At 44.0% G+C, this 17,951-nt stretch overlaps 1 protein-coding gene across 1 annotated transcript in view; it reads right to left on the minus strand.

Moving 5' to 3' along the window:
- TTC9 (tetratricopeptide repeat domain 9) overlaps positions 1-17,506 on the minus strand; it is a 46,201-nt gene extending 28,695 nt beyond the window's left edge. Inside the window, exon 1 of the mRNA XM_054971814.1 lies at positions 16,724-17,506. Coding sequence (XP_054827789.1) covers positions 16,724-17,105 — 382 coding nt within the window. The 5' untranslated portion in view covers positions 17,106-17,506. The remainder of the gene's footprint in view (positions 1-16,723) is intronic.
- Between the last annotated feature and the right edge of the window lie 445 nt (positions 17,507-17,951).

Here is a 17,951-nt window from a genome sequence, read left to right on the forward strand (position 1 = left end):
TTTTAAAATTATAAATTCTTAATAAACACAGAAATACATAAGACCAAAAAACAGGAACAAAGGCCCAAAGAATCATGGAAATTGTAATATAAATAGGAGGAGTGGACAGTCCTGTGCTTCATCTGCCATTATAACTGAGTCCCTCATATATGAGTTTGTCATTGCTTGCCCCCCTGACTAAATTCAAGGGGGCTTGAGCCCCTCAGCCCCCATGTAGTTCACCGGTTGCCTGGGGGGGCTCAGCCCCCCCTGGCCAAATCCGGGGGGCTTGAGCCCCTCAGCCCCCCCCCCCGTAGTTTACACCTATGTCTGATTATGAAATTGTGCCCCAAATTAAAATGTTATCTATATAGACTTTTGTGCTTTCTTCACTTCTAACTATTTCCCATACTTGGGTTTTGGCCCTGCCCACGTGATTCCTTTTCCTCAAGGCTGCCTCCCTCCTGTCTGTCTCTTTAGCAGCAGGAAGCGGAGGCAGCAGCCAGGCTGCTGGGGCTGGCTTTCTAAAGAAGAGTAAGCTGCTTTGATTTAACTTGCTTTACTTTCAGTCGTGGCTCTTGAGCGAGTGAGAGAGAGAGAGAGTGCTTGCAAGCAGGGCTGCTGGTCTAAAGAAGGGCAAACTGCTTTGATTTAACTTGCTTTACTTTCAGTTGTGGCTCTTGAGTAAGTGAGTGAGTGAGTGAGTGAGAGAGAGAGAGAGAGAGAGAGAGAGAGAGAGAGAGAGAGAGAGAGAGAGAGAGAGAGAGAGAGAGAGAGCTTGCAAGCAGGGCTGCTGGTCTAAAGAAGGGCAAACTGCTTTGATTTAACTTGCTTTACTTTCAGCCGTGGCTCTTGAGTGAGTGAGAGAGAGAGTGCTTGCAAGCAGGGTTGCTCGTCTAAAGAAGGGCAAACTGCTTTTATTTGACTTGCTTTACTTTCATTTGTGGCTCCTGAGTGAGTGAGAGAGAGAGGGATGTTAATTAGTTGGGACAACTGTATGAGTTGTTTTTTTAAAACTAAAACCTCAGTATTCAGGTTTAATTGCAGTGCTGGCACTTTGAAATAAATAAGTTGGTTTTGTGTTGCAGTTTGGGCACTCGGGCTCAAAAAGGTTCGCCATCACTGGTATAAGATTATAGACAAGCAGAAAAGCAAGGATAGAGACATCACCTGAGAAGAAAACAATGGGCCTGAACATAGTTTCACAGGCAAGATGCACATCTTTGACCCACAGCTGGTTCCTCATAGTTTTAGCTTGTTGCATTTTAACCAAGTTTTGTTTTTTCTTTGGATATTAGCCACATTGTTAAAAAGCTATAAAAACATGAATAATAGTAAATCAGTGGCTAAATCATTTTGTGCTATCCAGCTAATGCCACTTTGATTAATATCCACACTCCCATCCAACTTCCTCCGCTTTGTAGCTGACTTACTTTCTTCCATTTGTTTTTGTTCAATTTTGTTGTTGTTGATCTAGCAGGTTAAATGCCCTGGAGACTATCCTCTTCTCTCTGCCTGTTTTTTTTAATTATCCAGTAATCTCTGATCCGGCTTTTATCTTTCAAAATCAATACATTTTGTCAAGTGTGCTGAATAGGGGATCCTGAAGTTCTTCCTTTGCATTCCTGAGCTGCCTTTTCCTTTCATAGAATCATAGAGTTGGAAGGGGCCATACAGACCATCTAGTCCAACCCCCTGCCCAGTGCAGGATCAGCCTAAAGCATCTCTGACAAGTTTTCATCCAGCCTCTTCTTGAAAACTGCCAGTGAGGGGGAGCTCACCACCTCCCTAGGCAGCTGATTCCACTTTTGAATTACTCTGACTGTGAAAAAGTTTTTCCTAATATCCAGCCAGTACCTTTGTGCATGTAATTTAAGCCCATTGCTTCGGGTCCTACCCTCTGCTGCCAACTGGAACAGCTCCTTGCCCTCCTCCAAATGACAGCCTTTCAAATATTTAAAGACAGCAATCATGTCCCCCCTCAATCTCCTTTTCTCCAAACTAAACATTCCCAAGGCCCTCAGCCTTTCCTCGTAGGGCTCAGTGTCCAGACCCCTGATCATTCTCGTTGCTCTCCTCTGCACCCTCTCGATTTTGGCCACATCCTTTTTGAAGTGAGGCCTCCAGAACTGCACACAATACTCCAGGTGTGGCCTGACCAAGGCAGTATAGAGAGGGGCTATGACCTCCTGTGATTTCGACCCCTTTGATACAACCCAAGATTGAATTACCCTTTTTTGCCACCGCATCACACTGACTGCTCATATTTAGTTTACAGTCCTCTCTTACTCCAAGATCCCTTTCACATATACTACTGCCCAGAAGTGTATCCCCCATCCAGTATTTGTGCTTCCCATTTTTGTGGCCCAGATGTAATACTGTGCACTTGTCTTTGTTGAATTGCATCCTATTCACAGCTGTCCACTTCTCCAGAGTATTCAGGTCTTGTTGAATTTTAATTCTATCTTCTTGGGTGTTTGCTACTCCTCCCAATTTGGTATCATCAGCAAATTTAATGAGCAGCCCTTCCACTCCTTCATCCAGATCATTGATAAAAATATTGAAAAGTACCGGGCCCAAAACCAAGCCCTGCGGCACTCCACTGGACACCTCCCTCCAATCTGATGAAACGCCGTTGACCACCACTCTTTGAGTGCGGTCCTCTAACCAGTTCCCCATCCACCGAACTGTCCTATAGTCCACTCCACAGTCTTCCAGTTTGCCCATAAGAATGTCATGGACATTCTTTATGCAAGTCCTTTCACCAAAAGGGCAAGTTTCTTTGCTGGACTGTACCCCAACTTTTCCTTTCCTGATGTTTTTCTCCAGCAACAGAATTGTTTGCATTCCTTCCTTTCCTTATTTCAAACCACCAAGGGCAACTATGGGATCGATCTACTCATATACTTTCTCTCAGATTTCAGTATATGCATTGATCCAGTCTTTCATTTTTCCTTGCAAAGCAAATCCCACATTACCCCCCAAATACATCTTCAGGGTCCACTTAATTAGATGAAATTGGCTTTCTTTTAAATGTTAGGTGATTCAGGAGTGAAGCCTACAGAAGGACCAAAGATTTGTTACCAGCATCATGCAAGGAAGGACAAACTCCAAGTGCTCTGAAGTCCCTGCTTTGAACACCATGTGGTTCAGTTCATGTACTGCTTCCTGACTACAAGCAAAAAGTTGGGTTTTTGTTGTTGTTGAGCAGTTCAGCTGTTTGTGAGCAGCACAAGCCAATTCCACAGGCTCTAGTATAGCAGTTCACTGTCTGAGTTGCAAATCAACACTCTGCTAATTCAACTAATTTGACTAGGTTGCAGACCAACACTCTGCTAATTCAACTCCCACTACTGGAGGAGCACAGGGGCCCATTGATATAGCAGGAACAGAGGGGCCCACTGGTATCATTATGAAGGGCTTTATGCCTTCCCCCCTGTGCCATTTCATGTCCTGAGATTAGCCCTGTGAACCTACTGTTGGGGCAAACATATTGGTGGCTTATTTTTCTCTTTAATTACATCAAAAGTAGATTCCCCCATCAATCAGGAGGAGAATTTTTTTAAAAAACTGACCACCTGCTTGAAGCAAGAAAATCTCCTAACTTCTGTGGCTGACCATCCTTGTAGGATGTACAAGATGTTCAGGAAACCAAGAACAGTTACTGTAAATATGAACCTCACAGGGGATTTAAAATGACTTAGAAGTAGGTGCTTGGCAGGAACATTCTGGTGTGTTCTTTGCTTGTTAGACTCCAGGGACTCACACTGATTTTGTCTGGGGAATAGCATTACAGTGACTGTAATGAATGCTGCTTTTGAAACACATAAATGCGTAAACAGATTTTCATGGAGCCATCACAAGACTACAGTGCTCCTTCCTCTGAAAGACACTTCAAGTGGAAAGGCTGTTTCCAGCATATGGGGCTGAGGGAGAGAGACTCATTATTAGCAGCAACCTGTTGTCAAATATAGCTGCTAGTTACATCACTTTATCAAATTTGTCCTTTTAAGTGATCTGACTGCTTTATTGCTTTTTGGACTTTACTGAATTCTGACTGCTTTTGGGACCTTACAGAATTCATGAAAGTGCATTATAATTTAAGAATAGTCACTTGTGTGTTAGAATGGGGCCATATGGCTAGTTCATTTCTCCATTCAGGTCCAAATTGCCACGGACTCCACGGTCACCATATTTTGGACACGCTGTAGTAATGTTGTTTACATATGTATGGAAGCTATAAAATCCATAATGGGTTGAGTCTAGAGTTGCCAGGTTGTGCCTAGCAACTGGCAGGAGTTGGGGGTGGGATGTCAGGGGGGCAATGGGGGCACGTGCACCATGTTGTCACTTTCAGGAAAACCTGGGCGTGATGTCACATCACTCTAGAGATATCACTCTAGTAACTGGTTTTCCCCAGAAGTTTTTTTTAAATTAAAAATATTATTTTATTAGTGTAAAACAGGGGGCGGAGGGAAGAAAGTAAACAGAAAGAAAAAAAAGAAAACAGTACTGGCCACAGAAACACTATTAGCAAATCTATGCAAAGGTATCTATAAAAGTTTTCCAAATATCTAAAAATAAGTCCATGCGCAATTGCCTTCTGTATGTGATATGTTCAAATGTGGATATGTTTATAACGTCTTTAAGCCAGTGATTGTCTTCTGGTTTTCCCTAGGAGCAGCATTATACCATGTATAACACTGGCTTTTTCCCCTTTCTTCCCCCCGCCCCCTTTTCTTACAAGGAGTGCCAGTGGGATGTCTCCCACCACAGTAATAGACCTGAGAGTCCTAGATGGGATATCCCTTTACAGGTGGATCCACTGCTTGGGGATTACAAAAAGAGGTTGCATAATGGATGAAACTGGTCCTCTGAATTTATATTCTGCCTGACAAACCAATTTAAGGCTACAATCTCTTGCAAAGTAACTATTCATTTCAGTGGGGCTTACTCATGAGAGCTACCCACTTGGCTGTGCCCAAAATTCATTTCTAGTTTTCTTTAAGAAATGGAGAATTTACATTTATATCAATTCTTTTTAAATCATAGTGAATATTCTCATTAATCATATTGATGATTTCATGTTGCTTATCCATTTACAGTTCCTTTAAGTTCATTCAATTAGTGATCGCTTTTGGCAATCGGCACTTACAAATTATGTGCTGTGTTTAATAAGGTATTCCTTTTTTGCTCTCCTTATTCCCTTCAGCATTTACTTTTCTTACAGTGCAATTCTACCCATGAGTAACAGCAGCAAGGAGACAAAGGAAGCAATTCTAAGCAGATCTACTCAGAGGTAAGTCCCATTTTATTCATCAAAAGTAGCGTTCTTAGGATTGCAGCCATAGGATTTCTATTAAATCTCTTTTCATTAGCAGAGTGGAAGTTATCCTGTGTAAAGAATGTATACTAGTATAATGATGCAGTTGTGCTGGCAATATGCTACAGCCAATTTTTTCCCTTATCTCAGCCAGCGATTGCTAAAAAAATGGAAAAATCAGGCAGACTCAGGTTATGGCAGGGAGGATTGGGGTTAAACTGAAATATTCTGCTCTCCCAAAGATTACTCCTGCCATATGAAAAAAATACTCCCACTGGAATCAATGGAAGGTCCCAGAAAACTGCCTCCTACCTTCCCTCTCCCATCTCCCTCAGTGGATTCTGACTAACTCAGCAGCCAGTCACGACACAGCACGAATAACATGAGCCTCAACAAGTGAACACAACCAATATATTAAGATATGTGGGCTGGGGCTATGTTTCTGCTGCTGCCATATGTAGCACCTCAATGTTTGACTGTTTTCCCAGCATGTGGATCCAGGTAGGGCGCTTGCTTCACTGACTCCTGATTTACTTTCTGCTGCTACCATTCAGAACTTGTATTTAACCTTATTCTGGAATCTGCTTTATTTAACCTTATTCTGGAATCCCAGATTAGGGACCAATCACTTTCACAATTCCTTAATAAATGGGCAATAGGTGGTAGGAGATTAACGAGATACCCTTAACTAGTTTTTTTTTAAAGAAATGGTTTATTATGAAGAAGCACATGTCAAGCCTATATAACTATTTAAAACGGTTAAGCAAGTGGATTCAGAAGTTAATATAGAAGCATCCTTCATATACACTTCTCAGCCATTTAGATTAACTATATCATGATAGTTTCTCACATACCTTCAACTGTTTCTGTCTAATAATATCTTTCAACAGCACAAAAACTTTAATACGCTAGACTTCATAACAAGTTCTCCTCAGCCCTAGCCAGTACTGTAACTCTTGCTGCTCTTTTTTCCAATTTCCTTTTAAATATCCACAGCCGACTGCAGGATTACCCATTTAGCCCTCCTATATTAATTTGGTCCTAAACCATAGAGTCCTGTGCAACAGTTTTAAATAACAGCATTCACTTGGAATATGCATAAAAACTAAAACATGTATTTAAAACATCTAAAGTGTATATAAAATTGTGTTAAGTTGCTTCCCCATACGCAGCACTTTAGTTTAGAAAAGCCAGAGGAGAGTAACTAGTATCAGTTAGTAACGCTGCTATATTGCTGGGAGCACTGGTTCCATGCACGGGGCTGGGGGAGGAAGGGGGAAATGTCCTGGGCTAAGCCCCTGGGAGATTATGATGTTCCTGTCATGCAGGCTTTTCCTGTCTGCTCCTGTGGCTATCAGTTTACAGTATTATGCTCTGAAATGTGTTGTGTATTGAGGGAGGGGGTATCTACTGCTGCTGTCCCTCTGTCTTCCATGCCTCTGATAAATTCTGTTATTACTGTTCCTTGTCCCATATGAGTTCCTACAAGCAAGGACAGGCAGCTGCTCTTAGCCTAGTTCTTTGTTTCCATGGTGCAAGCATGCCGTGTCTGCCTCCGAGATGCAGAGCTATGGCTGTTATGCTATGGGGGCTTATGGAGGATCCAATAGTGGGGCAAAGAAAGATGAAGCCTATTGTATAGGCTCCGTTGTGTTGCCTGACAAGAATGTAAAGAGACAGGCCTACCGGATTAAACCAAAGGCAGTCAATATTCTCCAGAAGCTTCTGTGAAGGTTACATGTGTTAGGGCACGATGGTATGTGCTCCCCAGTGGTGTTTGTTTACAGGTATGGCAGGCCATGGATTTGTCTAATCCTTTCTATGTTGGAAATAGCAATGTCTGGTGTACAACAGCAGCAAGAAGGAAGAAGAGCCTACCATGCAGGGGGCAGCAAGGATCACTTAGTTAGGACAGTGAGAGTAGCACCTCTCTTGTTTTCTGGGGGTCATTTCCTTGTGTTGTCTCCTATTGGGCTAAACAGGGCAATATCCTGCTTCTTCTCTCTCCTGCCACACTTCTTCTCTCTCTCTGCAAGATGTAGTCAGATAGCAAGGACTCTCTCTCTCCTCTTTACTATCAAGTATGTAACTTCCTCAAATAAAACTTTTTGCCTCTCTAATCAACACAGCGTAATTCCGCTGCGTTATTTACACTCACTCCATCATTCTAAATGCATAATAAACCTTATAATAATTAGGGCGATGCTATGGAAGCTGTGGAAAACCCAGGCCTGTCTCATTAAAAAACATCTTGTGTCATTTGGCAAAAAAAGTAGGGAGCAAGATGAGCAATCATAATGCAGTTCTTTGTTAACACAGGACAGGGCTTGGGAGCTACCCATAGCAGTGCCTTTGCAACAAGCCCATTTTTCCCGTTTTTGCTCCTCACAGGCAACCAGTTTAAGGAGGCTTAACTTTTCTTGCATTACACCCATTGCTCATGCTCAGCCAGAAGTTCTGAGCTGGCAGAAGTTAGAATGTTGGCCCACTAGAAATATCTGATTTGCCACAAAGCTTACCTTGGAGCAGTCCCTCTTTGTCAACTTACAGTGCTCCACTAAGAACACTTTCCTGATAGTAAATCCTACTGAATAGACCTACTTAGGGGGTACCTTCTAAATCTACCTTTGTTTTATGCTAAAGAGAAAATGGAGAGGAGAGAACCATGCATGCTGCCCTGAGCTCCTTGAAGGAGAAAGAAGATTAAGTGTAGCTGAATCGTTTTTAAAAAAATCTATGATAGACTATTTGAGATAAATCCTATTCCGCCCCGCCCTACCCTGCCCCCCAGTTCACTGCTCACATTGTGAGAAAGTGCTTAAAACGAAGGATCACTCAGATTACAGAGTGCAAAAAGCATGGTCCTTGAAGATCTCTGAGGAGTGTAATATGCACCAGCTGTTACCTGGCAATCACCACATATGATAAATTATATACGTAAAAAGGCAAATTAATTGCACCCTTCCTCTTGATAAACTGCAAAAATAGTCTGACTGTAATTATGTTCTAGTTCTGCCCATCCTCCATTCATCTGATGATAAAAATACCTATGGCATAGCTTTCAAATGTAAGGATGCTAATTTTGGTCATCTGGTTATTTAATAATAGCCTGAGCCATTCTACTCTGCTAAGGATTTGCACTGCAGTTATATTGAATTTTCTAGCTGGAATGACTAATGGCCCTCTTCATAACTGTAGATTAAGAAATAAACATTTGTTTTGTTAATTAAGATTAAAAACTGAAAGTGATGCAACTAATTACAGCACTGCCCACCTAAAATGGTAAGCTTCATTATCATCTTTTGATAGTGCTGGCCCAAGATCACAAAGCAAGTTTCTAGCAAAGCTCAAAACTAAATCAGTTGATATTTCTTTATCCATACAGTTAACATCTTTGTTCTCTCCCTCGCCCTCCCCTTGGCCCTTGCTTGTGCCTACAAAAACTGACAAATTGCCTGTTGCATTCTTCCATAGAACAAAGAGTAAGCTTTATGCAACCTAAAGGTTCTGCTGAGTCACTAGGACATTTTTTGGTTTTGCCCTTGGAGAAAGAGGCTATTTTTCTACATATAAAATAGTATGGTGTATCACTGGAAATTGTTACTAGGTGGTATAAAATCATTATAATCTGCCTTGTTTGCATATGTAGCAATGGTGACATAGAGATTTGGATCCAATAATGTGCAAGCATAATCAATAATGGACTTAGTGCAGTTCCACTTATACAAAATCTTGTGCAACACCTAGCATTTTCCTCCCTATATATTATATTACCCAGAAATTAGTGCACAAGATTTTGGCAAGTGGAAATGCAAGCGCGGATACAATAAGTCTGAGGGCATAAGTGGCTACTACAGTATTTTTCTTGTGTTTCTGCTTGCTCAGGAGCTGTTGTGCAAGTGGAAATTTTGTACTGGCTCCAGCCCCTGAGTTATATCTGTTGTGGCTTGTTTCCATGTCCAAGCATAGAAAATCCAAGACAGATTTCTTTTACAGCCACTGGTCCACTGCAAACATTGCGATATCTGTTGACAAACAGGTTATGCTAAAGGTAGCAAATTTTGTTTTGATAGCTGCTACCTCTCCTCAGAATTTTCTAGCTGCCCATGCATTACACTGAAACTAATGGTTATGTTATTAGTTTTGAGAACATAAATGTTTTGCATCTCTTTATGAGAATTTGTATTTTTGTGTCCATTGCAGTAGTTTTATATTTCATAATCCTGAATTTTGTTATGATTTACATCCAAAACAAACTTGAATTGTGTTATCTGTATCAAGATTATTGGGGGGGGGCGGGGAGTAATAAAGTGACAAGAGCTACAGAGTAGCCTTTACCTTTGGATATTTTAATTGTTGGACAGGCATAAAATAAATTGAAAATCTGTTAATAACTGATGGTATGTTGATATTGTCTCTGATTTTCAATCTCAGCAATCCTTATTGTTCTGTACATTTACTGGGAAAATATTCATATCACATGGGTAAAGGTCATGGGAAAGAACAACTACATGAAATACACACATACACAATTTAGAAACTAAACACTACAGGCTACCCATCACCCAAGAACTGATTAAATTCTGACCTACTGACCCAGCAACCTCAGTCTCACTGCATTATCAAGACATCATGGTAATTTACACTCTTCTTCTTTTTCATAATTTCATTCTGATTGTAGCCAAAGAAGGTCAAGGTATTTTCTTGCGCAAAGTCATAGACAGGCAGTGAGTCATAACCAAATTGTTGCTCAAACCTCTATTTGCCTTGTAATCATATGCTGAAATAACGTGACTGTGTCCTACAAGAGATTTTTTGGATTTCATGTTGCCTATTCTAGCAGTTTTAGGAAGCAGCTGCTTTGACATGTGTTGATCAAAAAGCTTACTCAAAGAATTTGCTATTTTGGCAAGCCCTTGTAAAAAAAACACTTTTCACGTATGCCATCCTGACGGACCTCTGTTGTGATGCAGCTGAAGAATGCAGTACTGCTACCAGTAACTAAGAGGGATCAAGGACACTTGAGTGTTTAGAGGCATAGCCCACCAACCCTTGTGGCTTACAACATGTACCAGTTTCCAGATCTCTCTCATTCCCAGCTGAAAGAGGGAAGAGTGCACTAGTGCTTTCATACAATAGACAGGGTAGCCCAGGTTGTAAGAAAGCATTCTGTCCAAGACTGTAACAGAAATTTAATCAATCTGGAACTTGAATCTAGATCTCTCAGGTTTGTATACGTTAGCCAGTAGGCCAGGCAGACAGCCCCTTCCGTAGAACAAAGTTTATTGCAAGCAGACATTTCCCGGTTTTTATAATTTTGATGCTCCTACCTTTCACATTAGGACAGCGTGCTATACACGATCCTATCAATACACATGGGGTTGGAAAATTCCTGGAGATCTGGAAGTGGAACTTGGGGAGGATGAGCTTTGGGGAGGGCAAGGACTTCAGTGGGATATAATGCCATAGGGGCAACCTTCCAAGCAGCCATTTTCTCCAGGGGAACTGATCTCTGTTGTCTGGAGATCAGTTGTAATTTTGGAGGTTGGCAAACCTATGCTCACCATTTTGTGTATAAGGCATTGCATGTATTTTCAAGCTTGGAAAATGCAAACCTGTACCCTCATTGACCTGGATTTCTGCTTGTGTGTATTGAAGCTGGAAAATATGTGCATTGCCTTATTCATGCAAAACAGCAACCGTGCATATCAGGAGGAGTGCACGTAGCATGCTCTCCTGGTATGTGAGGTAAGAACACCAAAGTTGTAATGAATGAAAATGGCTCACCCATTCGCAAACAAAAAAACAGCTCTCCATTGTTCAGGAGTGTCAAAGCAAAATGCATGAGCTGCATCAGGCAAAACAGCCTGCTTGACTGGCACGTGCTGCTGAAATGCAGACTCTTCCACTCCCTTCAGAATATCTGTGCTAACATCTCTTTTTCTGGTCATGTCATAGCCTCTTTAAGTCATTCAACTAGAGCTGAAACAATAAAGTTTTTTTAAAAAAACTCATGTAGTATATCCTCACGTACATTTACGGCAAGAATATGAGTTTATCCTACATGTGCCTTTCCCTCTCCTGGTGCACAGGAGAATAGCATGCTACAGAGGAGAAGGGTTTGCTCAACCAAAAGTAGACAGGCTCAAGGGTTGCCAAAAGACAGAGTCAGGGTCAACCAGCCTCCTTGCAACTCCCCCAAATTGATTTGGGTCACCACAGCTGCAAAGCTAGCGCAAACATTACTAGTGGGCAGGGATGGCGCGCCCATTGAGGCTGGGCTGGCAGCCGTTTTGAGCGTTAAGGCGCTGAGGAGGCGCCGGAGGGGGCACGCACCACAGAGCTCAATTGCCATGTGCTGCTGCGCCCAGCCAGGAGCTCTGTGCTGCTGCTGCCACTGCCAGCACACAGCTGCGGACCAGGTGTGGCAGGCGGCCAGGGCAGCACGTGGAGCAACTGAGCTGGAGGGAGGATGCACGCGCACCGCCCCAGCTGCCTGCCACACCTGGACCGCAGCTGCTGCACCTGGCCAGGAGCGCGTGCTGGTGGCGGCAGTGTGGGGCAGCTGAGTGGGCAGCCTCCCAGCCCTCCCACTCAGTTGCTCTGTGCCGCCGCCAGCACACAGCTGTGGGCCAGGCGCAGCAGGCGGCCAGGCCAGCGTGGGGCAACTGAATGGGAGGGCTGGGAGGCCACCTGTGCACTGCCCTGCCCCATGTGATGATGTCACATGCAATGATGTCATCACACAGTCCAGGTGCACGCACGTGCAGAGCATGCATGCACCAACACCCCTGAAAGCTGCCTCAGGCGCCAGAAACACTGGTGCCGGCCCTGCCAGTGGGTTAACAGATGAAGAAACTGGGGAGCAATTCTAATCAGCTGGAGATGGAGAAAGCTGGAGCTGTAGCAACTGCTTTCCTCCTGCCTAAGGGGTCATGCAGTCAGTGGAAAGAGTGTGTAGGTATACCATGTCATCCTGATTCTAGGGATATGTGGAAAGTGTTCCTGCCTTGCCACCTTTAGAAGAATCGTACCTATTAGAGCGCTTCTTCAGGAGTTTTCTTGTTGCCTTTCTGCCAGATATCAGCTAAGCAAAAAAAATCTGGTGCAAATTGCCCATTGGAACTAGGTGGAAGCATACGGCTTCTATTTTGAGGAGAGGCTGTCCTTGCTGATAGGTCAGGCAGTCATTCTTAATTTATTTTCATACAGCACATGTTAAAACTCTAATAGTGCAATCCTGTGCATACTTATACCCTTCTCAGCCCTTCACTGTTAAACACTGAGTTAAAGTCAAGGTGTAGTTCAGCTCCCTTTTGTTGCTCTGCAAGGGTATGTAATGCTGCTGGAGACAAAAGAGTTACAAAGATCCTTGTGTTGCTGTAGAATTGATACAATCAGAAAGCAAACACCCCATCATCTTGACCCACAAATTAAGTATGTCAGATTGTTTGGATGTAAACCAATTTGCACCCATTAGCTTCAGCATATACTCATAAGCCACTGAGGTGTGGATCAGGATGTCCTTAATACTAAGGTTAATTATATTGTGCTTGAACAGGCTGATTCTAACACTCACTGTAATAGCAAGTTATATACATAGGATGGGATCCCACAGCCACAGTACTAGGCTATTCTCATTCACTGCATTGCACTGACATTGAAAGCTGACCTTGGATGAAAAAAATGGTGCTGAAGGATAACTTAGTGCCATTGCATGGATCAGCCACTAACAGTGAATGTACAAAATTGTACCATAGCAAGAAAAGGGCAGAGGTGGATCAAACAGAGATAGATGGAATGTGGCAGCCACAGTTTTGAAAGGATCCTGATCATTATGGAATTATCTGTCTACAGAGATGAATGCATCTAGTGTACGCTAGTAAAGTCCTAGAATGGGATTAGCAATGAAAGGCAGTTTAGAGAGATATACAACATCTCTCATTGGTCTTCCACAAAACAATGTGCTAGCAATGTTAGTGAGTGCACTTCATACATCTTTACTGCAACTTATAGGCATAAAGCTATCTAGAAATGTCTGGGGAAACTGCAAGAAATGCATACATGATTAGATGCTCTGAATGGATTTAGTAACATCAAAAACAGAGAGAGTAACAAAGCAAAACCGGTAATCAGAACTAATATCAGAATATAAACTGCTATTGTTATGCAAAAGACTTCTGCACACCACAATTGCTATTTTCAACAAACGAACTGGAGACGCTCAGCAGAAGGATTCCTAGAGCTGCTACAATGCCACCCACTTCTCCCAAACTCATTCACCTTCCAGATCTCTATTGGGTTGCTATCTCCACACTGCCAATGCAGATGTATTTCCAGTTAGCAATATCTATTTTTCAAATCAAGGGAGCACTTCAGCATTTACTGAATTATTGATGCTATAGCACTGACAATCCATACAGTACTTGAAAGTGTGAAATGCAATGTGAGACGGGAACAAGCGAAGAGTGTTGAGCTTGCCTTTTTCTTTTTACAGAGACAGAATTATACTTAGCAGAGGAGTCTAGAAATGGAATATGTACATTTCTGTCTTCGTACGACACTTGAATGAGAAGGAACAATTGTACTCAAAATTCTATCTCTAAATATTCAATAGCTTTGTATTTTCTTAAATCATTTATACTGGATAGAAGAAGGAATAACACTGTGGTGATTTATAAATGGTGTTTCAACAAAGCCTGCTTGTGTGTGCACTCACAACAACAGCAACTCACTATTTTTTTAGGAGAAGTTCACACATACACATTGATCCATCAGGGAATGCTCCATCAATTGATAACTTGATCTAACAAATACGATCATATGAAACTATGTTATACTAAGCCAGAGTATTGGGCCATTTAACCTAGTATTGTCTGCTCTGCTCTAATGGGATGCAGTTCTTCAGGGTCTCTGGCAGAGAAGATCATTCATACCATTTGGAACTCACTACCCATAACTGACTGTGCCAAGGTTTGAACTTGGGACTTCTGCATGCAAAGCTTGTGCATTACCACTGAGCCACAGCTCCGCCCCATCACAACTCAAGCACCACAGATGGAGCTTTCATGTCATCTGACAACACTTAGCCTGCTCACAGACATTATTCATGGGTTGAACTGTGAGTCAGTAAGTGATGGAGTATTGTCTTAGATACATGTGTGAAGCAATCCTGAGAGGTACCAGTAGAAGGAAACAGCAACTAGCACATAACAAAAGAGCACGCCTGATCCTTTGCTTTCTCACATTTCCATCCCATAACTGCAAACAGCCATCCTATGCTTGAAAAATAAAGAAGTGGCCTATGAGGAATTGTTCCTATAGGCAGAAAAGGGCTAAAGGCAGCTCATCTCTCTTAGATGCCACACTGGAAAGGAGAACAGGCATAGCAGCATAAGAGCATCATACAGCCAGCAGGAGGAGACAAACAGCCTTTTCATCCCAAAGCAGGATTCAGATGCCAGACCTGGATGTCAGAAATGCAGCTCATAGGACTAGAAATTCTTTTCTTAAATGGACTCCCCCTTGATATAAACTCCCCCTTGTCTTTGTACAGCTTTGCCAAGTGCTTGTAACAAACTCTGTGCCATACCACAGCACCCGCATCATTTCTTCATTGTTTTAAATAGAAGAGATGCTTTGTAAATGTACTGCAACCACCAGCATCTCCATAAGGTTTTAGTGCCTTATGCATTGAAAACACATCAGTAATACAAATGCGTAATTAAAAGCTTTAGAAAGGAGCAGGAAGAGAAACTTGGATGCATTGCTACTTAAGCTGTCATCTTCACATTATATCATGGGCATCAACACACAAGCACACGCCAAGTCCAGTTCTGGTTCCAAACAGCACTGGTTTTTTGAGAAAAAGCGCTCACCCCAAGTTTACCATTTGAATGATAACAGAAGGAACAGACCATAAAATACAATCATTCAAGCCATGCTTTTATCCACCATTTGATAATGGGAGCTTTTCATTTGGGGAAGCTCTTAAGAACTCCCAAATGGCACATGTCTCTGTGTCATAGAGTAGACTGGGGCTTGAGCTGAACAAAATTAAAATAAAATGGATTTTTTATTATATGTCTAGGCAGGTATCTTATAGGTAGCATGAACTATATTTTCTTTTGGCTTTTATAACTATGCTCTCTTTGACATGTGTGGCTCTTTTTGATCTCAAATACATCCTCTAGGCTGCTTGTTCCCAGGACAATTTGCATTCTGAGCCAATTCTCTAATATTCCTAATTACAAACTAATGAACAGAAACTGCTTTAAAACAGTTTCAAAGACAGGCAGCAGAAAAGGCTTACGCTGATGCTCAAAGCATTGAAAGAAAGAAGAAAAATGCAGAGAAGCTTTTGTTATCTTTGGGCTGTTATCTTTGGACGATACATAATTTTAAAGTTCACTGCCATACAGGACTGCAAGTTAGTATTTGGACAGCCCCAGATCCTAGTGTGACACTCTAACCACTACACCAGACGGGCTCACATATATGCTGAAATCTACACCCCCTCTTCTCTCTCCTCCCTAACCAGTTATAGAATTATTTACTTCTAATGTAAGGATACTTTTGGATTCTTCCTCAAAATGCATCTTTTCTGTGAAGCCTCTGGCTTAAATCTTTAGTCACTCCCTATAGAAGTCAAAAAGCGGTACAGCAGCATTTACCTGTCTTTTTTCACCTGGTGACAAATGCACTGTTAAGCAATAAAAACATCAAAGAATCTTGTGACAATTACATGATTACCGATGGGTTGTGGAATAAGATTTCATGGAACAAAGCCACTTCTTCAAGCGCATGAAGTGTTATTCCCCAATGGCAGGGAGGCGGGTAAATGCACAGACAGATTCATGTACATCTCTGCCTGCTCTTCATACAGTTGACAAAATGGGCTCTCATCCACTGAAGCTTATGCTTGCAGCCTAAGAGCTCAACGCTTTTCGGCTCTTATCCTTGTCCCTGTCACTCCTCTCCTCCTCTGTGTTTTTGTCTCCCTGCCTCTTGCAATTTAGACCATCAGCTCCTTGGGGTAGACTAGAGACCTCTCTTTCTGACTCCATAAAGTTCCGCGTACATCTCTGGTAAATCTGTTTACCAGAAGGAACGTGCACGCGCGCACACAACCGAGGGCACAAAACTGGAGGCTCCGCTGCAGCAGATTCTGCGCCAGGCGCAAAGCAGACCTCAGACCCGCCCTCCTAAATAAACAGCGCGCATCTGTTGCGGTCTGCCCCAAGTACCCCGAGCAGATAAACCCTGACGCGACGGGAAGAGCGGCAAATCTCTGCCGGTCCATCCGAGCCGGGCTCCTGAGCCGCGGGCAGGGATGGCGGGAGGGGAGAGCTGCGGCTCCCCGCGCCGCTATTCGCCTCCTCGGGGATCCCGGCCCGCTCGAGGCGCGCCCCCGCCACAGACCTGCCAGGCTGTTGTAGCAGTCGACCTCGATGCTCTCCAGCAGGCGCCTCTGCTCGTCCGTCAGCCCGGCCGCGCTGCTGGCCGCGGTGGCGGTGGCGGCCTCGCCGCGGTGCTCCTCCGGGGCCGGCAGCAGCCCCTTCAGCTCCAGCAGCGCCCGGTGGTACTTGCCGATGGCTTCGCGGCATTTCTTCTCCTTGTAGCACTGCGCCCCTTGGCTCTTGAAGTCCAGCGCCCGCCGGATGAGCTCGCCCGGCTCCGCAGCGCCCGCCGCCGGGCTCCCGCCCCGCGCAGCCCCTCCGCCGCTCAGGGCGCAGTGCCCGTCGGCCGCCCCCCGGCTGCTGAGGTTTGGCTTCCCCGCGGCAGCGGGGCTCTTCCTCTCCATGCCTGCCGCGCCTTCGCTCCTCCTCGCTCAGTCAGCTCCGCGGCGGCGGGTGGGCTCCAGCGGGCTCCAAGCCTCCTCCCTCGCCCGCTCTCTCCCTCAAAAGGCAGCGCCGGCTCGTGGCTCGCTGGCCTTGGTGCCACCCCTCGGCTCGGCGGGGCTGCTGGCTCCCATCCTCCGGCTGCCCTCAGCCGCCTGCAGGGTGTCTGGCTGGCTGGCTCCCCGTCGGGTGATGCGGGGGGCAATTACTGCTAACCCGGAAGGAGCTGCTGGCACACAGGCGGGGAGGGAGCGGGGGGGGGGGGAGGGAGCGGAGGCGAAGCAGGAGCCCCCGGCCCGGCGCGGGCGGGGGTCTGTTCGGTGACGTGGGCAAAAAACCCCACACACAACAAAACCGCCTCAAACGCGCCTTCCTGCTGTTTACAGCAAGGTACCTGGGTTCTTAAAGGGACAGGCGTCTTTTCCTGGAAAGGTGAGGGGGAAAGAAGGTGGGAATATCGTAGAGATTGGCTGAGATGATACCCGCCTGTGCCACCACACGGACAGAAGGGAGAGCGGTGGGAATAATGCGTGTGCGTTGTCTAAATGAAAATGTTTTATCGGGGCAGTATTGGAGAGGATGGCAGTCGCTAAAGTGCTGCCTGACTGGAATCCTGCTGTTCCCAACCTTTAGGAGATCCTTTTTGTTTATTTTGTTTTGTAGCCTTCCTATTCCCATTACATAGGGAGGCGAATACCACATTCTAAAATAGGGAGGATGCTTCTTATTTCAGAACATGACACTCCAGTGTCTTTATTTTATTTATTTATTTATTTATTTATTTATTTATTTTATTTATTTATATTCCA

The sequence above is a fragment of the Eublepharis macularius genome, chromosome 2 (assembly GCF_028583425.1).
Source record: "Eublepharis macularius isolate TG4126 chromosome 2, MPM_Emac_v1.0, whole genome shotgun sequence".
NCBI lineage: Eukaryota > Metazoa > Chordata > Lepidosauria > Squamata > Eublepharidae > Eublepharis > Eublepharis macularius.